Consider the following 24,916-nt stretch of genomic DNA (forward strand, 5'->3'; position numbering starts at 1 on the left):
ATATACCTACACGCCGTGTCAGTACGACTAGTTCGCTTCTTCTACCCGTATCGCCTTGTTTATTTTTTATGGAACAAATTCAACAGCTGACAACATGGTCGTGGTGAAGATTACGGAAGATATCAAAGTCGGTGGCGACAATCCGTGTTTTATTATAGCAGAAGTCGGACAAAATCATCAAGGTGACATTGAAATTGCGAAAAAATTGATAAAAGCAGCCAAGGTCAGTACTATTTTATTATTAGAGTATTTGTAAGAGGGTAATATACTAGGTTAGTGAGGTTTTGTTATTGTTGTTGAAACAAAACAAAGAGACTCTTTATCCTCGATCCGTTCTACAAGCAGAATCATTATTAATAGCATAGGTGTCTACCCTCAAACTTCAATATGTTGTGTTGTATCTGTTTATAAAATAGTAGTATCTAACTAGCTATATTTAAAAACACTTTCACTTTTAAGCCTTACTTAACAACAATAAATGAAAACAATGTAGGTACCTACATGCTTTGAATGTGTCGACTCATTCTTTGTACTTGAAATTATTACTGTACGTTCAAGTTAATAATAAATTTAGTAGATATTGTAACAATGTAGGTATTATGCGTATAATGATAACTACAATAATTCTTATTATAATATCGTGCTCAAGAACACCCTAGTGTTCTTATTAAGACCTATCTTGTTATAAATTTTTGTAAATGTTCGGTACAGAGTCCTAGAAATTCCTAACAGTTGTCAAAACTCATGTAGTCAGAACGCCTAAAACACTAGTTTTTTTCACTAGCAAACAAATTTATCTTCGCTTAATTATCGTCGTATGTTTACTGGTCAATAACTAAATAGCAAGTTGCAATGCAATTAACGTTATCACTTGTTTTTATAACTTAATATACCAGTTGGAGATTACAAATGAAATACACAACACAAACAAATAAATCCACTTGTTACTAAGAACAGAGAAATTTCTTGTAATGTTTATTTATGGACCAAGTATTGTTTTGGATTAGAATTAATGTTTTCAAATAGTATGCCATCAATATATTCCATAAATTCATCTTATGTCACTGTTACGACTTATTATATCTTCATAAATTTTAATAGTCGGTTTCTTCGCTTACAATTTTATCTAATTATTCTTTAAAATCTTTCACATCCTATAATTAATTTAAAAATAAAATTATATTTGATATATTACAGGATTCGGGTGCGAGTTGTGTTAAATTTCAAAAGACATGTCTCAAAGAAAAGTTCACATCGAAGTATTTGGAAAGACCATATGACAATCCCAATTCATGGGGTAAAACTTACGGCGACCATAAGAAGCATCTAGAATTCACAGAGGCGCAGTACAGAGAATTGTTTAAATATGCGCAGGAGATCGGTATACTGTTCACCGCATCGGCAATGGATATGGTACGTAACACATTTTTATGTTTGGTTTTTATACTATAACGGTTAACCTTGGAACTAAAACACCATATGGGTACATTCGAACCATTCTCGTAATATTGATGAATAACAGAATAGTATTAAATATAACTAATGTAGTCACAATAGACAAATTTTCATATTATATTACGTAACTGTTACACCCTTTTGTAACAATGAAGTGCTATAGAGAATTTAATTATGCAAAATAATACATAACAAAGCAGTATCGTTTGTCATACGACTTAGGAACTCGTATTTCATAACTCCATAAGGTAACGTACTCTTAAAGCAGGACAAGAAAGTTTGCATATAATCCCTTATAGGTAGAAAGGAATACTAAAATAAAACGATAACTACATACTTATTCGTACAACGCATCCATAAATCTTTTTTATATCACATGTTGCAAATACATGCATCCGAATTCTCACTAAACATAAAAAGATTCGCTAAAATTAGTGTCCGATGTACGTCACCGGCTCAAACATCTTTCACGTTCGAGAAGTAATAACCTGGAATAGTAATAAAGTTTTGCTATCTCCGCTTCAATAATTTAAAAAAAAACACTGCCATAAAATACGCTATAAATAAATTTATCACAAAGTGAAAATGTATTTTCAGGTATCATTCGACTTTCTTGTCAACATCAAAGTACCCTTTATCAAGATAAGTTCAGGAGACTCGAACAATTCGTTGTTCTTGAAATACGCCGCGTCGAAGAAGGTCCCCTTGATTATATCAACAGGAATGGTGGATAAAAAGGCCGTCAAAACTATTTACGACATAATATCGGCTGAACACAAGCAGTTCTGTCTCCTGCACTGCATCTCTGCATACCCCGTGCCTTTCGAGGACTGCAACTTGACAGTTCTCCAAGACTACATGAACTCCTTTGACGTACCGGTGGGGTATTCCGGACAAGAACTCGGCACCGCAGTGGCACTGGGCGCTGTCGCACTGGGCGCTAAGGTTTACATTTTACAAATTTCTATATTTACATTTATATAACTTCGAGCCGCCGCACGCTATTTTGTCCGCGCGATATAAAAAAAAACTGAATTAGTAGCCTATGTGTTCTTCCAGATTACATCTATACCAAATTTTATCTAGATCCATGCAGCCTTCTACCATAGAGATACCTTCTAACAAACATCCATCCATCTATCCATAAGTTGTTATCAATTGAGATAGATAAGTTGCTATCAAATAGAACATTGATCTTAGCCTTGATAGTTTTTTCTTTTTAGCCGACTTCGAAAAGAAGGAGGTTATCAATTTGACTGTATTTTTTTTTTATTTTACCGCGAAACTCCGCCCCTGGTGGTGGTCCGATTTTGATAAAAAATATTTTAATCGAAAGGAAGTGCTTGCAGATGGTTCCCATTTTTTTTTTAAATAACTAGAAGACTAGTAGATTTTTTAGGACATAGTCACATAGTACGATTAGGGCAAAAACTATTATAATTGATCAGTAGATTTTCTTTTCCTTGCCAAGTAAATGTATAACACAAATAGTGTCAATCAAAATTGATATATTTTAATAATGTAACGTTTTACTTGTACAGGAAGCTCTATAGCTTCTTAATATTTGCAGGTGTTGGAGAAGCATATAACACTAGACAAGTCGATGAAGGGCACAGACCACGTGTGCTCGCTCACCCCCACAGAGTTCCAGCAGCTGGTGCGCGACGTCAGAGTCATAGAAGCGGCCTTAGGGAATCCCATTAAGAAAGTTGTCACTTCAGGTAACTTATACAAAACAGTAACCTCCTGCTTATTTCAATAATCATCAACGTCATGTACTAAAAAATCAAATCCTAACGTTTCAATGGGATCCTATATTGAGCCTTCAAAATCATAACCACAGTTTATTAAAATTTCACTTAATACATACAAACCTTAACTAACACATGAAAAACCTTTCTATTGGTTAGTTTCAAAGTCGCCTCCGTAGTTTATAAGTCACTTGATATCATAGTATTGTGTTGACATTACATTACCAGTAACTATGGAAACAATATTAAATTTGTCTTCTTTTAAACTTATCATGAAACTTGTGATAATTTTATTAAACAATACAACTCTATCTTCTATATATACCATAATCACTATCAAATATTGACGTTATCTTTTAAAAAACATGTGATGACATTTTATTTTTTTCAACAAAATCTTTGTATTTTTTATTTTGTATAAAGATATTACCCGTTACAGTAAAATTTTCTTTTAATGATCGTTCTTTCTCGAGGACAAAGGTAACTTGTCAACATCAAGTTTGTGCTACATCTTATCATTTGCGTTAAAAATAAGGAAAATAATTTAATGATGTAATTAATGATGATTTATTTACTTTAAACAGATGTTATTTCCAAACAATCATAATAACTAGTTCCTTGTGCTTGAAAAACATTAAATATATAAAGTAAAAAATATTTCTGTTACAGAAATACCGTGCATTGACAAACTTCAAAAGTCGTTAGTTATGGGCAGCACGAAAAACAAGGGTGAAATCTTATATCCAGGCGACGTTAAGATAAAAGTGGCTGAACCTAAAGGATTGAACGCGTTGCATTTCGAAGAGGTTATTTACAAGACTCTAGTATATGATAAGAAGGAAGACGAACCTCTCAATGAAGGAGATTTCTGTTAATTTCAAGTACAAATTAATATTAAAAATATACAAAGAAATATGCAGCAAAATACAACGAATTAATTTAGATTAAGTCTTTGTAAACGTAAAAATAATGGTACTTTTAATGTGATAAAGTTTTTAATATCTATTTATCGATGTATGCAGAATCATGAACATAATATTGACCTTGTTGTGAACAAGGAGGTCAAGGTCAAAGTGGAATAAAGCGTCGACAAGCAATTTTATCAGCAGATCATTTGTCTGTTGTAACGTCATAATATCTCAAAATGTATGCAATGTTTATAACTCATCTGAATTTTCTTTTCTATATTTTAATTATTGTTTTATAAGACTTTTAACTATTGTTAATTAATGGAATAAATTTTAAATCAATGCCTTTTTTATTATCCTTACTTGGTGTCTAATAAACATTAAAGAATATTCTTTCGGTCATGTTGAATTGATGTGATGATTTTGAACACTTACACTGGTCTGCAAAAAAAATTTTTTTTTTCTCTCCTTCAAATGTTATGCAGTTATCTTGTCTGATACAACAATACTGAACATAAATATATCATTCAAAGTTTTCTAGCACGTCTATATTCTTTGGGATGGAATTTTTAAGAAAAACAATTTTTTAATATGAAATTTTTATCATTCATTTAATTACTTAAATAATGTTCGATGTACACTATTACACAACCTTTAAAACGCATATGACAATATCATTACTAGTTGTTAATCCCATTTTACTTCGTCGTTTTTTATAATGGAGTTTCCTGATAAATCGACCAACAAAAATCTGCAAGCATTGCTTCGGACCATTTTCCGTTGTGTCCTCTCTATGTGCAAAATATCGTGATGAAACCTCTCACAGTCTTCATCAGATACTGTTCTGAGATTTGGTGCGAAAATTTTTAAGTGAGAGTGCAAAAAATGAATTTTAAGAAACATGTTACTTTTTTGAGCCTTGCAGGAAATAAGAAGTTCTTGTTTGATTTCCTGGTAGTTCTGATTTTTTTCCAAGAAAATTTTGGCACAAATTTTCTACAAAAGCAGTCTGCGCCCTTTTTTCGAATTGATTTAAATTTATTTTAAAACTTGAGTCCTTCATAAGCTCGCGTATTTGAGGACCTACAAAAATTCCTTCTTCTAATTTCGGTCTTGATCCGGGGAAACTTTGTTTTCTAGTACTGAAAGTACTGGGCTTTCACAAAATTTTTCATAAGACCCAGCTTTATATGAAGTGGTGGAATTTTTTTTCACTAGGAACGAAAGGATATTCCTTTACATTTTACATACTTTTCCCTTACTTTACATTTACATATACAGGAGTCAAACTCAGAGAGGTTTTGATTTTGAAAACAAAATCGTTCTTTGTGGTCAGCTTTTTACTATGTTGTGTTTGTCTTTTGCGCGACTGTCCCACTCACATAAAAAAACACAAATTTTGATATTTACCATTTGGTGATTTTAACTTGACTGCAAGGAGGATTTCCTCCTTGCAGTCCGTTTATTTGTGTGCAAATACAATCTCAACCAATTAAAGTTGCTTTAACGCGAGAATAACATAGTATAGTAATATTAGCATAGCAAATAATCCCATAATTTCTAAAAATCTAAAATCATCATTAAAAAAAAAATTAGACGTGATAGCATAAAACGAAAAGCAGATATAGATTCAGGATGGTAAACTCTTTAAATGGATCATACTTTTATTGAAAGGAGGATTTCGTTGCAGACCAGTGTTATTAGTAATTACTATTTTTAGAACGACATTTTTTAATCACCTAAAAATAATTTATTGACGTACAGCGAATATATGAGTATATTTTTGCAAGTTACGCATCTCAGAGCTCTGCTAGTACAAAAATCCATTTCATATTTTTTATATGTTATGTTGGCATCCATTCATAAATTGGACACGTGGTCCGATTAGTTTCAAAATTATAAAGAAATCGAGTGTCTGCATTATTGGGATGTTTCCACGTATAATTCACGGTAGTCTATTTTGGACGTCGGCGATGAAGATGCGATAGCTTGACGATTGCGTCACAACGTATCACGCAGCGCAGCTTAGAGGGAGAAGTGGCGCAGCGCATCTTCGGGTAGTCTCGGCTGGGAATCAAACTCCAGACACCTAGGATAAGATCTAGGTATAGCAACTGCTTGGCTATAGACTTGTGTTATTTTCAACTAGTATATTTTAGCTGTGCAAAAATGCGTGCAATGGAGACGATGTGTCGGATGAAAAGTTCGGCGCAGCAGGAGCGGGCGGCAGGGCGGGGTTGGCAGTTGGCACGGTGCCCGCGCAGCCGCCAGTGCCCCGCCAGCTGCCCCGTCGTCGCCCGCGCCGTCAGCCGCTCTCCGTCCAGCGCCTCCGCGACGAACTAACTTCAATTGTAGCAATATATTCCACGCGCACGCACCGAGTACGAAGTCTTTACGATCCTGACGTTTCAGTGCAAAAACTGTTGCTTGGCGTCACCTAGAGTTCGCGAATTGCGCGAAGTCCGCGCCGACTCCCGAGCCCAGTGGATCTAGGTCGCCCGGTCGAGCGGCAGCGGGATATTTTTATGGGCGCCACGCTGCAGACGTACGAGCGCCTCGGCCGCGCACTTAAATAAATTAATTATTATTTATAGCTTAGAACATTAAATCTCATTCCGTAAACATTGGCGGTTGAGGTGAACGCGTGGTCACGTTTCGGTGGATAGATTATAGTAGGAAGTTATGATCGAAGGCCGGAGATAGAATTATTAGTAGTAAGCAAACTGCATTTAATTGTAACCGTTGACATTTGTGATTAGTGCATTTGTTAGTGTGCAAGTTCAGTGAGCATGCACCACCTGTACCCGCTGGCGAAGGGCGACCCTCTGTGCCCGCTCGGCTTCCACCCGCAGGTGCGCTGGCCCACGCGCTGCAAACGCTGCTTTCGTGACTACAAGGAGCACGGCGGGGGCGGGGGCAGCGGGGGGCGCCGACGTGACGATGACTTCGCCTCCACGCCCAGCCTCGCTACCTGGACCTCGCCCGTTGGCGCTGCACGGTTAGCATTATATCATAACCAGCATATAAATCAGACCCTAATCCTCCGTTTTACTACATTCCACTTAACACATATCTTTGTACATATAAGAGCGTAAAGATTAGTGGACCTTCCTTGATCTACATTCGCAGGTACTTGAAAATTATGAATATACTGTTATAAGGAATATTACCAATGGTTAAATAAAAATACAAAACCTTAAATTACACCTAAGAAACACATCATGCAGAGAGAGTTTACCAAGAAATTTGTGGAAAGCCGGCAGCAATTGGAGCGCAGGGATAATGAAACTTGAATTACTTTATATAGTAATGTTGTTACAAGAGACCTAAACTGGTTATAACACTTAAGAATAATAAGACCTTTCGAAAAAAAAATCGCGATAATACAAACGTACATATAGCTTAGAGATTGAACCCACTATGAAAGATATATAAGATTATTCTAAGCCGTATGTTAAAACTTCATAGGCTCATCATCATTACCGTGAGCTACAAAAGCATAAACACTTGAACAAAAACATATTGTAGAATAAAATTTAATTTAACTAAACCAATTTGTTATTGTTTACGTTGTGTTTCACACGGCATCTTAAAATCGACTATTGTTAACTTCCAAAAAACACGTTTCATTTTTGCATTTGAAGCAAGGGCGTTTATATTTTATGTTATATACCTATAACTATAAAAATTCCAGTACAAGGTCCCGACAGCAGATTTAGAAAGAAATAGTACAAAATCAAACCATAAAAAGCGTTATGTGGCATAATTCCAAATCTCCGGATGTGTTTATGAATTGTTTGTACGGCGAGCGGCTGACTGATTGACGCAACACCAGCTCAGACTCTGTACATTTAATCTCAGCACGTACTAATTCGCAAACAGATTTTGTTATTGCTACAAATGCGTAGACATAATGCCAATACTAAAATCGCTCGCAAATAAATCCCTAAGTATCAACTTTACGTTCGCATAATTTGATGAACCAGTGACTATATTATTTAATTCACATTATTTAAGTAAATAACCACGTACTTGGGATCGGTGTTAGGCGGTGTTGGGCGATCGCCCTGGGAGCTGGACAAAAAGGCGCGCCACAGGTCTGCTAATTGCAGTCTCAAATAACCCTGTTAATCCCCCCTTCGAAGCATGGTACAAAAAAGGCGCAATAGAAATCTCGCCAAGTGTACTAGTATTATTAAATCCTTTACTGTCAATATTCAATTAAAAATTATGGATGTACTTGCCGTTTAAAACACATGTTTTACATTAACATTGACTAAAATATCGTACACTTGGTGGTTTAGTAATCATGGAAATATTCGTTGCCATGAGAAGCAGTAACAGACAATGTACAGATACTAGCAATAAGGATACTCGCGCAGTGCCAAGAATCCATCTGCAGCGACTAAATCTATCAAGGAATAACGTACTTACAGTTATATTAAGATTGCACGCTTTTAGACTTACTACTTCATTAGCTTTAGGTATAATTAAGAGCGCAGCATCATATCAATATATTCAGAAATACGTTCCTGATAAAATAATACAATATGCAATACTTATGCGAAGAATTATGCAGATAATATACTTTTATTCTTCACATTGTAATTCTTACTCTACTTCTAATGCGTTTAGCTCGCAATTTAAGGAAGCTCTTTTTCTAATTTCACAGCTGCTTTTGTTAAAATTAACTATGTGTTTAATATTCAACTGAAATTAAACCTAGTAAACATATAACAGTGGTCGTGATGAAGAAACCAGCGGGGAGAAGACGGGACGTGGCTGGGCGTCCAGCACAAACCTTAGCTCTATTGATGCTCCCAAGAAAGACACCTTATCTACAGGTACGATTTACATGAACAATTTGCAATTAGTCATTAAAGCAATTCAATGAAGTAAGTCATAAATACATGTAGAATTATATATATTATGGGTTTGCTGAAATTTCATTTAAATTCTTGCTTAAAGATATCCCAAGACCTACTTAATTAAGTTGTTTACTATTTTATGGTTGAAAATTTTCAACGAAATGATTTTTTCAAGAGTATTGTTAATGTTTTCTCAATTACTCTATTAATGAAAAGCAAGGTTTACATGTAGGTATATACTTATAACCTCTTTCTTTTTGAAGTCGACTAAAAAGAACTATGAGTATGTATTTTGCATTATCTTCAGTGTAGTTAATTTAAATCATAGAAAGTTAAATACTTTAATAGCTAGAACAGACTACAGCACTACTTAAAGGTGGGTAGATGTATTTTATTTATGTCATAAATTTAAAACTGTATATATGTGCTGATTGATCGTGTGTAACAGGTTTAACAATTTGCACTTCCTCGTATTCGTATAGCACGTAAAGTCAGATATAACTTTCCTTTTCATAAAGTAACATATTTTCTTTTCTCGGCTTAAAATATAACAAGTTTTATTTTATTACACGCATAACAATAACCATTATATTCTTGAAACATTAATCAGTAACAGAATAATGTTGTGACTCCTTCCACTAATCATTTTACTTTCGTTAGTTTCGGTCAAATCTTAATGTGTTGTTTTCATGTAGATATCACCAGAAACCTTTTAATATTCAACCGTTCATAAAACCTATATATTTAGATCGCATAAAAGTAGCCAATTGTCACTAACAGTTCCCTTTGAGTGAATTTTGCAAACCTTACAAGTTATAAGTTCCATTGCAATTGAAATGAAACACGCTGCAATAAAATATAGCGAGTTATAAGTTTGAAGCAGTATTTTATCTTTAGGCGGGAACAAAACGAGCACATGGACGTCGACGCCGGACCTGGCAAACGACAATGATACAACCACCGCGGTGACCTTCAGCCTTAAGCTGCCTAAACGACGGAACACGGGGCCTCTGCCCTCCATCGATACCGGTCAGAATGTTACAGGTTAATTACAGATTTTACATATAAGAATCCAATGTATTTTCTCATTACCCAATTATTAAGTTGGAGAGTACATAAATACTTCTCGAGACGAGCAATGCACCTACTGCCAACGCCTGCCAATGCCTGCCAATGCAAATTGAAGATTTATCCAGTACCGTTAAATGTACGGTAAAGCAATGTTAAATAAGAAAATAATAATAATGTTGTTATGATCTATGCCATTTGTTTCTGCTTGACTTCTCTACTTTTATGTGAGTTGATCTTTTCTATCTGCTATTAATTAACACGTTATTCTCTTTAAATTATCCTGACTAACCTGTTCTTCTACTTTATGTCGACTACTACGTTTAACGTTGACGAATATCAAATCCTACTGATTGCCAACAAAAGAGACAATATTTGGGTCCACCTTATGGTGGGATGTATGCGGGTACATGCATAAATAATTATAAAACTTCATTATTTACGAACAAAAATATAATTAACCATAATTAACTATAGTCTAAATGAAACATACTTTTAAAATTAACACACCATTACTATTGTCTCTAAAATTAACTAGTTGAATAAAAGAGATTACGTCTCCCCATTGTACAGATACAACAGGTATCGTCATCGCCTTATTATTTACTTACCAATTCGAAGGAATTTAATTTTATATGACAGTATAAAGTGGACTTTTGTAGCGAGCACTACTTAGTATCCAACGCGAATCTTAACATAGAAGACAATGATAAGTAATTTTTTTCTCTCAGCCATATTTTTTAAATATTAGAATATCGAAAATATAAAAATATCTTATATCAGATTATTCTCTCTTAACGCATTACACCCTTCAGACGTACTCTTTGATAGTCCACCTCACAGTGCGATTTGATTGCTTTATATGCTGCTTTTCTCAGACACAGTATTGGTGCGTCGACCGTCGCCATCGCCGCCGCCCACCGCCGCTGCAACCATCACTATCAACAAGAACGACTCACTCGCAGAACGTGTCCGAAAGGTAAACAAAACAAATCAATCATAGTTATTTTTATCATCTGTAACGATTCGTTGTTTGTATTAAAACAAGAAAGTTCTCTTCTACATGGAAATTATGTCAATGTTTTGTATAACAAAGCTCCACACATGATCTCTGTAAAAATAAACATGCCTATAACTTTCGCGTTTTTAACAAAAACAATCACTATTTTTGTGACTATAAGCTTTAAGCCATACGTTTCGAATTAAGTACGGAGTTAATAGGCGCGCGATTTCGACCACACATGGCTTTCACATTGTGAAAATAAACCTGTGACTCCATATAAACGGCGATTGCGCGCAGCCACCCAATAAGTGGAAATAGACAGTTAACATGACCTTTTTAATGAACTATATTGTTACAAGACATAGGTATAAAATACGTAGAAATATTTAGCATTTAAATAATTCTAAACTAACTTATTAGTTTACAATTATTTAAATTCTCAATAAATAAACAAATCAAAAAACTGATCAATGTTTTAAATAATATATCGTTGGCTAAGCAGGTAGTGTTATTTATAACAACGGTCACAAAATACGGTCGAGTATCAAACTTGTATGATTCTATATTTAGTTTATATGTAGGATTATTTAACGTCGGAATGAAGGGAAAAAAGGAAAGGTATAAGACTGATTGATCAAAACTAAGGCAGTGGAAATTTATTTCAACACAATATCATACTTTCTAATATATAAAATTCTCGTGTCACAGTTTTCGTTCCCGTACTCCTCCGAAACGGCTTGACCGATTCTCATAAAATTTTGTGAGCATATTGAGTAGGTCTGAGAATCGGCCAACATCTATTTTTCATACCCCCCCAACCATTTTTTAACTGCGCGCGGACGGAGTCGCGGGCGACAGCTAGTCATACTTTGATTCTGTTTTGTAGAATCAATGATATTTAAAAAAAAAAGAAAAAAAATTAAGTAGATTAGAAATAAATAAATGATAAGAATTTTTTGCATTAAATTTTCAGATGCAGCTTATAAAATCACAGAATAGCTTTGAGAAGGAGTCTAGTATAGAAAAGGAAAGAGAAAAAAGAAGCGCGTCACGAAGTAAAGAGGAAGAGAAAACAGTTAAACTAAAAGAAGAAAGAGCTTCTGCTAAGGACGATGTTAATTTCCTTATTCAGGTAACATTTTTTGCCAAAAGTATCATAAAATCATATATAATCAAATAAACATCAAAAACATCTTCACCGTGAATTTCGACACCATTGCTATCTCTATTTTAATTAAAGAGAATGAGCGGGATGGTAATATTAAAGTAATAAAGGCGTTATGACAATAGAAATTCACCATAACATTTTACAGGTAAAGAACTCCAGAAACACTTCGTCAAATTCTAAACCTCCCATAAGAGGTGGGCCAGCTCGAGACAAGGAAGACACATCAGATGATGATACAAGTACTGCAGGCACTATCACTACAGACACTACACTTGTTGATGCTAACATCAAAGATTATCAGGTAACCTATGAAGTGAGATTTCATAATAATGAGATTGCTTTTAATGTCTGCGACTTGCCAATAGGAAAAATTCATATTCAATAATAAAATATGGTCAAATTACTATGTTGCGTAGTAAGAATTAAAAAATTAGATACTTCAAATTATACAGTGCGGGAGAAAAGAAATTAAATTAACATTAAATGTCTTATTAAAGGACCAAATAGAAAATTTAAAACAAGAAGTGGATCTTCTAAGAAAGAGATGCGAAAGAGTGGAGAAAGAAAAAAGTGATATACTACTTCGAAGATTAGCAAATATAGATACAGCTAACAAATATACTACAGGAAGATCGTCTGAAGTTTTAAAGTTACAACAAAAAGTTAACGAATTGACAACACAAAATGAAGACTTGAGAGATGAGAAAAAACACCTCGCACTTAGAGTGAGAGAAATTGAGGCTGAGTTAGAGGTATGAATATCACCATTAAAAAGTATTTAAGTTCTTAATAATCTCTGAAGAATTGAAGTACGTAAGCAATGTAAATTTTATTTTACAGTCACGGCCGTCAATAGAAGCTCAGACAAAACAAATCGAACAGTTACGATCGAAACTGTTAGCTGCTGAAACTTTGTGCGAAGAATTAATGGATGAAAATGAGGACATGAAAAAGGAACTGAGAGAACTCGAAGAGGAAATCGAAGAAATGCAAGACAACTTCAGGTGTTAAAATTAATCATCGGTCTTTCTCAATTTAAGTATCTTACTTCCTGCATAATTACGAACCACAAATTTATTTCCCAGGGAAGACCAAGCTGATGAATATTCATCACTGAGAAGAGAATTAGAACAAACGATTAAAAATTGTAGAGTTTTATCCTTTAAGTTAAAGAAGACTGAAAGAAAAGCTGAACAGTTAGAAATAGAGAAAGCTGAACAAGAAAAGAAATTATTAGAGGTATGGTATGATTACATACGGACGTATATTTTAAGGGACATGCCAAAAGTAAATTCCCTTTCTTGTTATTAGATAGTTGGTGGTCAAGACGGAATGCAGCGAGAGAATCGCATTAAGGAGTTGGAACAAGAAGTGGCGCGGTCGACAGAAGTGTCGCTGCGACTGCAACGCGACCTGGCGGACGCCAACGCAAAGCTAGCGGCAGTGTCCGGTGCGCCGCCCGCCAATCTTAAGAAGCACACGCCTCCTTCTGATGGTGTTAGTATTTTACTATCCTATCCTATCCTATCGGGACTGTCAAACAGTGCTTGAAAGTACGAAACCAGCCTTCTAAATATCAATCTTTTCCTCTCCTATCTTAAACAGAAGGTGTCGCGGTCATCACTAACGCGAGGTGGTAGCCAAGAGGACCCCGCTCAACTGCTTCGAGACTTGCAAGACTCGCTGGAAAGAGAGGCCGACTTGCGAGAACAGTTGCGCAATGCCGAAGAAGAGGTAAATCTCTTTATTATTATTTTTTACGATAATTACAAAGTTTGGAACGATTTTGTCTCTATTAGCTATATAACTATAACTCTAATAGCTACTTAACATTTAATCGTAAATTATTTTTAAAAAAACTTTGATTCTTTTGCTTACATAAATCGAGCTCTGAGCTTATGGAATCTTGTCTTCTAACAGGCCAGTCGTTATAGGCATCGCTACGCAGGCAGAAGAATTCCACATCTACCAAATTCCCCTCAGCTCGCTTTTACCTCTAAATCTCAAACTGATTCGGTAGAAGACAAATCTAGACAACAAATTATCGAAACCCAAATTGCTCTTGATAAAAAATTATCATCATTCGATTTACGTAAACTAACAATAGGTGTCAACGAAATCGCGCAATCTCCGCAAGATCATATTCAATACTACTCTCAGGGTTGTCAAACAGATCATGTATTATTGTTAGACATCGGGACAGAGATTACAAAAATAACTTTGGACTCTAACGTTCAGTGTACTATTTCAAATTCGGAAATGTACACGCAAACCGAAATCCCCTTTACAAAAAATAAAGTTGCCCAAACTGATATTTTACAAAAGAATTGTCTTACACAAACAGACAAAGCCAAAGAAAGAGTGGCTGCAACACAGACAGCACCTCAAATGAAAAATGATATTTCTACACAAATTGAAAGTTATATTATAGAAAGCATTGATGTTAGCACTAATACAAAAGGTTTGGTTGCAATCGATAAAAGTGTGTCGACTGAATCTTGCGCTCCCAATGTTTCATGTTCTGACGACACTGATAGTATGAAAAACAATAACGAGATATTAGACCGTAGAACAGAAAAGTCAGACAGTCCTCCTCTTTCATCCGATAAGACGATTCCCGGTCCATCGGATCGCATATTCCCGTTCGTATCATTATTCAATCCTTTGGCGGCAAGGATACCAATTGTAGGTACATACATTATATTTTTGACCCACTTCATTATTGTTGTTTTGTTTTTGTCGTTAGTTACATAATTTTAACAATATTATATACTAATATAATTAATTACATAGCTCAAATTGATATTACATTTTTAAATAGACTAATATTTTCAGGCCAATAACTTGCGTAAAACTGCATCAAGGGTTGAGGACGACAATGAGTCCTTACTTCTACAGCTGAAGAAAATGGCTACCAAAGCCAGAAGTACGTCACTATAAATATGTTCTTGAAATCTTCTTAGTTTGTGTATCCTAAATCTTAATATCTAATCACATCCTTAATCACACAAAATCGTTATCGTGTAATATCTAACAGACTTTACATTTTATTTACTAAACGCTTACCCCTATTTAGGCTTTTTTGTAAATACATTTAGATATGTACACCTAATAACTGGCGTAATTATGGTAGCCATTTTCTCCAGTCTACTGAGTCCAGTCTGTAATCGTGATCTGAGTTTTGCGGCAAATTATAAACAAAACGTATATTATCAGTCTATTTTATTATTACTGTAACTAACAATGAGTTTGCATCATTTAAGTATATAACCAAAAATTAATCTAACCTTTTGTTACTGTTTCTTATTTAACGTATGTGTTTTTGTTTTGTTTTCATTTGAGTTTTATTTGTTCTCAGGTCGAAAACTGTCGCCAACACCTCCAAGTAATCGACTTTCCATTGAAGCACCTAATGAAAAAGATGAAGGAATATCAGACGAAGAGGATCCAGCTGAATTGCGACTTTTACTTGAGCTCAATGAACAGGTTAAAATGTTCAAAGACGAAAATGAAATGAAAAAAGAGAAGAAGATGAAATAGCTAATGTTGTGTTGCTTTTTATTTTTTTAGGAATCTGCAGTATTGCGACGTAAGGTTGAAGATTTAGAACAAGAGAGAGATTCATTGAAAAAACAAGTTAAAGAACTCACAGAGAAAATCTCAAGTATCAGTAGCAAGCAGAATAATACGACAACTACAGGTATTAGAAGAACTACAGGCAAATCAAACAATTTAGCGGAAGAAAAAGTTAAAGTAGGTCTTACAGTAGCGTATCTAAATTATCTGTTCAAGATAATTAGCACAAATAATAAAAATCTGTGTTTAGGTTTTAGAAGATGAAATAGCAGAATTGCGAAAGAAATTGATCGAAAAAGACAGGGATTGTGAAAGACTTCATGCAGAACTAAGTATTGCCCAGAAGAAACCAAAAGCATCTTTGATAAAAAGCAAGTAGGTGTTGGATGTTTTTATGTAACTATGTCATTTTATATTGGTTTACAAATTTATGAATGTTTTATTAAGGTCTCTTGATGGTGGAAATGATTTACAAAACGTAGATTTGAAACGACAACTTCAAGTTATAGAACAAGAAGCTAATGTTCTACGGGCAAAGACACAAAGCTTAGAAGCAGACAACGAAAAATTGCAATCAGAAAATAAAAAATTACAGGTAACATTTTAGTTAATCTATAGACTATGGATATATGTTATCTAATTTACTTATATCTCTCCTAAAGTGGCTGAATTATACGCTTTCTTTCCTTTCAGCTAATGAAAAATGCCAAATCCATTAAGTCTGATAAAAACTTAGAACAATCGTCTATTAAAGTAACCCAATTAGAGACTGAGTTAAAGGAAGCTTTAGCGAAAATAAGGGATTTAGAAAGCAGTAAAGAAAAAGATGAAAAGACCGAAAAGAAAGTGAGATTTGGTAGTGATTTAAGTAAGAAAGATGCTGAAACTTTAAAACTAAAACAAGAAGAACTAGATAAATTAAAGCTTAATTATTCTAAGGTAAGTTTTTCTAGTTACAAAAAAAAACTAGAAAGGTGTAGTTAGTCATAACATAAAATTTTTGCTTGAATAAATATTCAAATGATTTAAGATGGAAAAAGAAAAGGCCAAACTACAACTTACTCTTAAGGAACTAAAAGAAGATGCGATAAAATCTTTTAAGCCCAGGGCTCCAAAGAAATTGACAGATTTAACTACGAAATTACAAATGAAGAAAATGGTAGATGACTTAGAAAATGAAATTGGTAAGGTAATTATAAATAGGAAGATAGGTTTTTAAAAATTGGGTGGATATTTTTGACATTTTTTATTTGTTAAGGTGAACTTTATGTTATTATGAAAAATGCTGGTTTATCGTCGCAAGAAATTAATGCAAAAGCCCAATTAGAAAAAGACATCGAGGAGATAAGATCAAAACTGTCACGTAACGAATCAGAGTTTAAAAATGAGAAAAATCGTTTGCAAACAGAAATCGGAAAACTTAAAGATATCAATTCAAAACTGGAATCAGAAAAAGTATCATTTACTGATAAATGCAAAGGCCTAGAAGTTGAAAACCAAAAAGTTTTATCTGAGTGTAAAACACTGAAAGAAGAAAAGAAAAACTTAGAAAGTCAAATTTCTAAACTCAGTGCTGATTTAAGTAAGTCCCAATATTTTACATTGTTGGGGATTTTCGAAATCACTAGCAGGACATATTTTTAAAACATCATCATTTTTAATTTCAGAAAAAACTTCCACACACCAAACTGCAATGTCTGATTGTATGAAAAAAATTGAAGACCTAAAAAAAGAAATGGACACAAAAGATAAAGAGATCGAAAAATTAAAAAAACAGGTTGATAGTATCAATAAATTAGAACAAGACAAAAATAAATTACTTAAAGAAGTAAGCGATTCTATTTTATATTTTAAAAATTTTTTAAATAATTTTATGTAACATTTCTATGATTATTTTTAGGTAGGAGACAAGACGAAAAAGATAACTGAGTTAGAAAAAAAACTAAAAGAAACTGAAGAAAAATGCAAACGCAACGAAAAACTACTCTCGTCTCAAAAAGATCGCGTCTCGAAGTTACAAAAAGAGGTATGATCTCAATAGTTATTAATTGTAATACCGAAATTTCTGTTTCATTAGCTTTTCAATTTTGATTCATTGATGATGATTCCATTTTAATGGTTTAACTAATGTTGAAATTTACTCAATAACATTTAATTATTTTAAAAAGCTAACTGAAGAGAAGCAGCAAGCGGAGGCCCTTATAAGCTCTCATAGACGATCTTCTATAGAATTTACAAGCGAAAAAGACGAACTTCAAACAAAGCTAATAAAATCTGAAAGTAAAGTTATAAATTTAGAAACAGACATAAGAGATTTAAAAATAGAATACGATAAAAAAATTATAGATCTGGAGTCAACTATACTCGCAAAAGATACCCACATAAAACAAATGGTACAAGTGGTTTTAAAAGGCGTGTTATCCTGTAACTAATTGTGTTTTATAGGTGTCCTTATTTCATTGTTATACCCAAATATCCTGCATCAGAAGCCCTATCCACTAGAGATTTTTTAGTTGTAGACCCCAAAAGGCTTTTTGAAAGTTTATAATGTCAAACGCCTAATATTTTTCAAAAATGTAACTAACGAAAATTTTTAAAAATTACAGGAAGATGCATTACGAGAAACTTCTAATCAGAAATATGACGAACCAGTTTTATCATCAGAATTATCACAAATGAAGGAGAAATATGAAACAGCGACAAAAGAAATTCAAGACAAAGAAGAGGAATTGTTGTCTGCTAAGCAAAAATTGAATACCATCGAAAAAGAACTTTCAATTCTACAAACAGAAACGACTCAATTGAAATCTGAAATAGCAAAACATGAAAACGAACGAAAAGATTTAGAAAACAAATTGCAAACAGAAAAGAAAGAGTCTAAATATTGGGAAAACAAAACATCTGAACTTGAGAGTGATTTACAGGCTAGTAAAATATTTTATAGATTTTTTTAAAGTTCGTCTTCGATAAGCAACTTAAGTATATTTTTTATCTTTTAGGTTGAACGAAAGAAAATCGACAGGATTAGAGCTACTCACGATAAGGATATTAAGAACAAGGAAGCTGAATTGGCTACTCTTAAAGGCAAATTAAAAATATTAGAACAGAGTTCTGGAGCAGGAGCGAAAAGGATAAGCGATCTAAAACAAGAACATGAAGAAAGCATTAAAAGTGTGTAACTAATGATATAGACTCGTAATGTAAAAAACATAATGACTAGTATACTTAATATTTTTCAGAATTGGAGCATTCCTTGGCCATGGAAAAAGCTGAATACGAAGAGTTAACTGTTAAATACGAACTATTAGAAGAGGAACATGTGGTCACAAAAGCACGACTGACTGTAGAGAAAGAACAAGCTCAAGGGTATGTTCACCATAACACTTAGATTGAACACTGTATAATATGGATTAAAAATATTTTTTTGAAAGTAATATCACGACTAACGTTTTGTTTTGTCCACAGCGAACTGTTACACGTTCGTAAGGAATTAAATGCAACGCTATCTGATTTGAAATCGTTACAAGAGAAAATGGAGACACAAGTTTCAAACTTAAACAAAGAAAAGGCTGATCTACAGGTAATATTGTTACTAAGAATTAATTTACGGTAAATATTAGTATAAACATTAAATCTTTTAAATGAATTTAACTCCATTCCTTTTACTACTTTTTGATATACAATATCTCTCCTCAAAGTCTGAGGTTAACGGCCTTCACTTAACATCAAGCGAAGCGCTTGTTTGCTGTCTACCACAAAAACTGTATAATTCACTCAGTCATAATTATATTGTGCTTATAGAATGAGATATCGTCTCTACAAGAGCGTCTGTGCGGCGGGGGGTGGGAAGTAGAACGCGCGCGATTACAGGCGCGCTTGGAGCAGCGCGAACGAGAGCTACGAGACGCGCACGACCAGCGCGACGTGCTAGCACACCACCAAGATATTACCAAGAAAGAGGTTTGTTACATATCTATCTAAATTTATTATTTTTAATGGTGCCTCTACGCATAAGTAAAATCACCAAGATGTGAAAAATGACACTGATTGAACTAATGTATCTTTTTTCATATAATTGAATTTGCCTACAAATACTAAGTATTTTTATAGCTAGAAGAAGCTCGTAAGAAGCTAGAAGATTACGAGAAAGTCAGCAAGGTGCATAGGAATCTATCGGCGGACAATGTAGAGCTGGAGAGAGAGCTGGCAGCCATGAACGGCCGCCTGGAGCAGGCGGAGCGCGCGCGCAAGGCGGAGCTCGCCGACACCAAGATACGGTATGAGGGCCAGATGACCACCATGCGAGATGAACTCAAGTCACTGCACAATCAGGTGAGCGTTTTTTGAATTAATAGACACAACAAATGTTTGAAGCATTCTACCGCGAACTGATTTGTAAAAGAGAAAAATTATGAAAACAAAAAATTGAAATTGAAGATTAATTTAATAAACTTAATATCAATTTAAATATTTATAGGTTTCAAGATTCAGAAGAGAGCGTGACAACTACAAGCAAATGCTGGAAGCCGCCCAGAAGACAATGGAGGAATTGAAGAGTGGAGAAAAACGAACACACAGAGCGTCTATTTCAAGCACCGATGAGGTTAGTAGCAACAACATAACTTACGTTTGTAACAAAAAAGGCTAGGCAGTGTTTTCATATTCATAGGTTTGCTTAAGCATGCTTGCGTTTCAAGTGCTTCTAGTTATTTTTAAGATTGACTATTGGGTCAAATTATTTATCATACCAATAAAAAAGGGATAAAGTTTTTTTTTAACTGAAATAATTTAATTTTAGGAGGAGTACCGTAACAAAGTGGCGGTGTTGGAGCAGCAAATGGCGTGCCTGGAGGACGAGCTATGCGAGGCTCGCTTGCTCTCCTCCAAACTGAACACGGAGCTCGTCAGCGAGCGCTCGCAGGCAGAGGTCCGCCTCGCCGAGATGCAGTCAAGATTGAACGAAGTAAGATTACATATTTATTATCCTGCTCTTAAAGGACCAACATTTTATCAAATAAGCACAATACATTTGAAATATTAATATTGTTATTCATAAAATGCCTCTCACTTGTAGGGTTAATATTTTTATTCTTCAAATGTCTCTCATTTGTAGGTTGACTGACCCGTAATCTATCCTCATTTAGAAGTAAAGTCTGAAAAGTTGTTTTTTTTTCGTGGTGTGTAAGTACGAGGAGGAGCGGCTGCTGTCGTCGGGACGGGCGCGCGTGGCGGGGCTGGCGACACGCATGGAGCTGGCGTGGCACAAGGAGCGCGACGAGCAGCAGCGCCTGCTGCAGGAGACCTCCACGCTCGCCAGGGACCTGCGCCAGACGCTATTCGAGGTCAAATACATGCTTAATTGTTTCTTACTATGTTGCAATTTATCAGACGTCTCATCGATATTTGATGAATTCTATTTACTTTCTGTCAACATGTCGCGTAATTTGAACTTATAGATTGATTATATTACTACAGGTTGAGCGAGAGAGAGACAAGGAGAGATTAGATATGAAGAGAAGAATAGAACAATTAAAACGAACGACTGAAGAAGAAATTGAGGAGGCCAAGAAAAAGGTGAAGTTATTCTATTGAACATACTTTACATTGGTACACAATGATATTTTAAATTGGTTGGTATGTGATATTATTCACCATATTGAGGTTATAATGTGTGTGCAGGTAACGGAGCTGCAATGTGACTTGCTGGAGCTGCGCGACGCGCACGCCAAGCTGCGTACGGCCAGCGAGAAACTGCGCAGAGACAAGGAGCGCCACGAGCGCGACCGCGACCAGAATAAGCTTCTCGTTGCCTCGCTCAAGCGCGCGCAGCAAGTAAGTGAGGCATATCCTTATACATAGGTGGGGACAACACAACACCGCAACGACGTTGACGTGAACAATTCGACGAAAGTAACGCCATCTACCCACGCGTTATTCCTGCTACCGATACCATTTTTTAAGAAATGTTTTCTTTTTTGCAGGAAGATGACAGAGTCATTACACAACTCTTGGAAACCATCGACGATCTCATGAAACAGAGCCCCGAATTATTCCGCAACGAACAACCCGTTAAACCGGAGAAGAGTTTAATGACGCCTACACCTCCAAGGCGTAACAGAGTAAGAATTTTTTTGCAAAGCTATATATCTCTTTTAATTAATATGAAGCTGAATCACAGTAAATCACTTTTGAAATAGGTGTTTAGTCATTGTTTCATAGTATTTTAAAAGATATCGTTTTACTAGTGATTGGTTCCTAAAAGGATAGTGTTAACAGTCATCAAAGTCCCGGTCGCGGTCGGGAACGCCTGAGAGCGCGGAGGTGGCGAGTGCGGCGAGCGCAGCCGCCACCGCCGCGCGGCTGCGGCGCCTCACTGACGAGCTGCGCGCCTCGCGCATCGCCGAGCGCACGCGCAGGCACCAGGCCGCCGGCATGAGACGGTATACAACTCATCCATCTCAGACACTTTATTACTTGATTATACAAGTAGTCCTCTATTTTTGGCCACCTAAAATGTTTGTATTTTGCTAAATCAATGACTTTTAAAGGTGGTCCTCAGCTTTAGAATATTAACTCACTACTTATACTCACATCAGAACAGGAATCCGTTGCCGTAAGGAAGGATTTATTGGATTTAAGTAGCGAAATGTATAGTTAATCTTTAAATGACGTTGTAGAGGCATGACGGCGGAGCCGCGGGACGCGATGTCTGTATCTCCGGCGACTCGAACGCCATCACGCGCGTCCTCGCTCAAGAAACGCTCCATCTCGCTCGAACAGACCACTAAAGAACAGGTGAACCTTTGTTTTGTGATTTTAATCAATAATATCAATCAGCCTGTGAGATATAATTAACACTAATTGATACGTTGACAGAGCACGATATGGATGTCAGTGGAGGAGGGCAGCGTGTCGTCGATGCAGTCGCTGGATGGCGAGGACTCGCGCCTCTACACGCTGCCAAGAGACTCCAGCCTCGACAGGTTGCGTTATGTTCATCTTCAACTGCATATTGCTTTTCAGTTTAACCAATTTTTCAGTTGGTTAAACTGTTTTATTTAACTTTGTCTTTATCTGTTTTAAGCATTTTTCGTAAGACAAATAATTAAATCATAAACTATTCAAGGCTGGATCATGAGTTGGCACATCGGACAAAAGAATACTTTTTTACCCTAAGTGCCAAATATAATGCTAGGTATTATAACTCATTTTTTATGAATTACAGTCGTCTGTCGGGAGGGTCAGCACAGAGCGATGTGCTGCCGACAGAAAAGAAGAAGAAAAAGAGTATTTTCGGCAAACTAAAGAAACTTACGAAATCTCGATCCGTTGACGATCACGTCGAGAACGCGGAGGTTGTAGACTTCCGACCTATTGGCACAGTTTCACAGGTTATTTATTTGTGTGTATTATTTTTACTTTCATACCTACTGCAATAGTTTTTATTTAACTATTTGTTATTTTCAGGGTTCTGATTCGGACATGAGTACAGCGGGCAGTAAACGAGATTTACGAGGACGCATTTCTGATATGTTCAGTAGAAAAGGACAAGTATCACGAACGAGCAGGTACGTAGTTTTTAACTATTTCACTACCATTTCATATAATAATGTTCTGTTGACCAATAGAATACATAATGTTGTTTGTGAGCAGCAAAGAGCAGAGTCCGGAGCGGGCGAGTTCGTCGGCGAGCACGGGCAGCGCGCGGCCCATACTGCGCAATGCCAGCACCAACGCACTCACGCGGCAATCGCCAGCCAAACCTGTAACTCACCCAGTACTTATACTTTGTTTCTGACACCAATATCCCTGTATCAAACGTACTAGCTGTCGCCCGCGGCTTTATCCGCGCAGTTTTACAAAAGATACTTGGTAAAAAGCCCATGAATTCTTGCCAACTATGTTCTACATCTGTGCAAAATTTCATCAAGATCTGTTGACCCGTTCCATAGATACCTTCTAACAAACATCCATCCATCTAAACATTCGCATTTATATTCGCAGTAGTAAGAAGTAAGATTGTAAAATTGTTAGTCGACGATATGTTTTATACAAGGATTTTGGTCTCAGAAACCAATAATTGTTCACTTACTTTTTATACTTAAGAATGTAATTTTCTTATTTACGATCCGCATGAATATGGAACTTTATTGCGACTGTTATGTTACCTTTAAGTTATCTATAATCGTAAATTTTCTAGATTTCATTTAAATATAAAAAAAATGTTTTCAGAGCGAAACACGAACACCCAGAGCTTCGAGTACAACACCAGGCACCAAGAGGAAAGGAAAATAAGTGACAAATTGCGTTTCACTTTATTTTATATATTGTATTTAATTTATAAATTTTCCTCTTATGAATTTTCCAAATAGCGCGTTATATCACAATTTGTTTTAGTATAAATACTTTCAGCTGGACGATTATCATAACGAAATATGGTGGAAAAAAACACAGTAGCATCTTTTTAAATTATTTTATAAACGCATGTAAAATATTTAAATACAAATTAATTTTTTTTATGAACCTGTTTTTATGCTGGATGTATTTTTAAACTAAAAAGCAGTGTAATAGGGATGGAAGTAACGATTCGACGTTACAGGTATGGATAAATGTTTTAAAGTCTATTGTTGAATCGATTTTTATCGATTGAGCCTATCGACTTCAATCTTTACTAAGCTTATATGATAAGTGTGTCTATAAAATCGATTTATATTGTAAAAATCGATTCTTGTATGACGCAGTTATGCTAAAACCCAATAAATTGTACATCCCTAGTGTTTTCGTGAGATTTCAACTTCAAAACTCTTGTACATTCTTTTTGAAAAAAAAAATAACTGAGGAAACTCATGGTTATAGAAAATATAGTCTGTGCGCCATCAAACCATAAACAAAATTCCTTTTTTTTATATTGTTCTATGTGTAATGTGACCTTTGAGATATTTCGCCTCCTTAGTAACTAAGATTGTAAAACCATGTTCACCAAATAGATTGCTGTTTGTAATTTTATAATAAATCCGATCAATAAATACAGTGTTTCAATTTCGATCCTTGCGGCTTTATTTATCAAATTATTTTTTATAATAGAATTCTCTATTAAAAACAAAATTTTGTTATTCATA

General features: G+C 35.2%; 2 protein-coding genes across 5 annotated transcripts; both read left to right on the forward strand.

Annotated features, from left to right (window-relative positions):
- The first annotated feature begins 85 nt into the window (after positions 1–85).
- LOC106709065 (sialic acid synthase-like) lies at positions 86–4,153 on the forward strand. Its single transcript, XM_045681980.1, has 5 exons — positions 86–223; positions 1,198–1,413; positions 2,053–2,400; positions 3,026–3,176; positions 3,876–4,153. The coding sequence occupies exons 1-5, from the start codon at positions 95–97 to the stop codon at positions 4,079–4,081; spliced, it is 1,050 nt and encodes a 349-aa protein (XP_045537936.1). The 5' UTR covers positions 86–94; the 3' UTR covers positions 4,082–4,153.
- A 1,736-nt stretch (positions 4,154–5,889) lies between these two features.
- On the forward strand, positions 5,890–24,268 carry LOC106709043 (myosin-1). 4 transcript variants are annotated; one of them, XM_045681602.1, is made up of 41 exons: positions 5,890–7,112; positions 8,855–8,958; positions 9,880–10,026; positions 10,929–11,029; positions 12,027–12,185; positions 12,367–12,522; positions 12,719–12,973; positions 13,062–13,225; positions 13,307–13,460; positions 13,533–13,718; positions 13,827–13,955; positions 14,142–14,910; positions 15,580–15,707; positions 15,792–15,974; positions 16,048–16,172; positions 16,245–16,392; positions 16,491–16,736; positions 16,828–16,981; positions 17,056–17,379; positions 17,465–17,625; positions 17,698–17,823; positions 17,966–18,190; positions 18,404–18,721; positions 18,797–18,968; positions 19,037–19,163; positions 19,263–19,377; positions 19,599–19,757; positions 19,908–20,129; positions 20,275–20,400; positions 20,596–20,760; positions 20,984–21,139; positions 21,273–21,371; positions 21,477–21,629; positions 21,779–21,916; positions 22,074–22,237; positions 22,475–22,592; positions 22,674–22,780; positions 23,023–23,188; positions 23,265–23,365; positions 23,451–23,562; positions 24,030–24,268. In XM_045681602.1, the coding sequence occupies exons 1-41, from the start codon at positions 6,904–6,906 to the stop codon at positions 24,090–24,092; spliced, it is 7,134 nt and encodes a 2,377-aa protein (XP_045537558.1). In that variant the 5' UTR covers positions 5,890–6,903; the 3' UTR covers positions 24,093–24,268. The 4 variants fall into 4 exon arrangements, with proteins under 4 accessions (XP_045537558.1, XP_045537562.1, XP_045537566.1 ...); XM_045681606.1 differs by having other exon boundaries at positions 9,880–10,011; XM_045681610.1 differs by lacking the exon at positions 17,966–18,190 and having other exon boundaries at positions 5,891–7,112; positions 24,030–24,267.
- The last annotated feature ends 648 nt before the right edge of the window (positions 24,269–24,916 follow it).

The sequence above is a fragment of the Papilio machaon genome, chromosome 2 (assembly GCF_912999745.1).
Source record: "Papilio machaon chromosome 2, ilPapMach1.1, whole genome shotgun sequence".
In the NCBI taxonomy this organism is placed as follows: Eukaryota; Metazoa; Arthropoda; class Insecta; order Lepidoptera; family Papilionidae; genus Papilio; species Papilio machaon.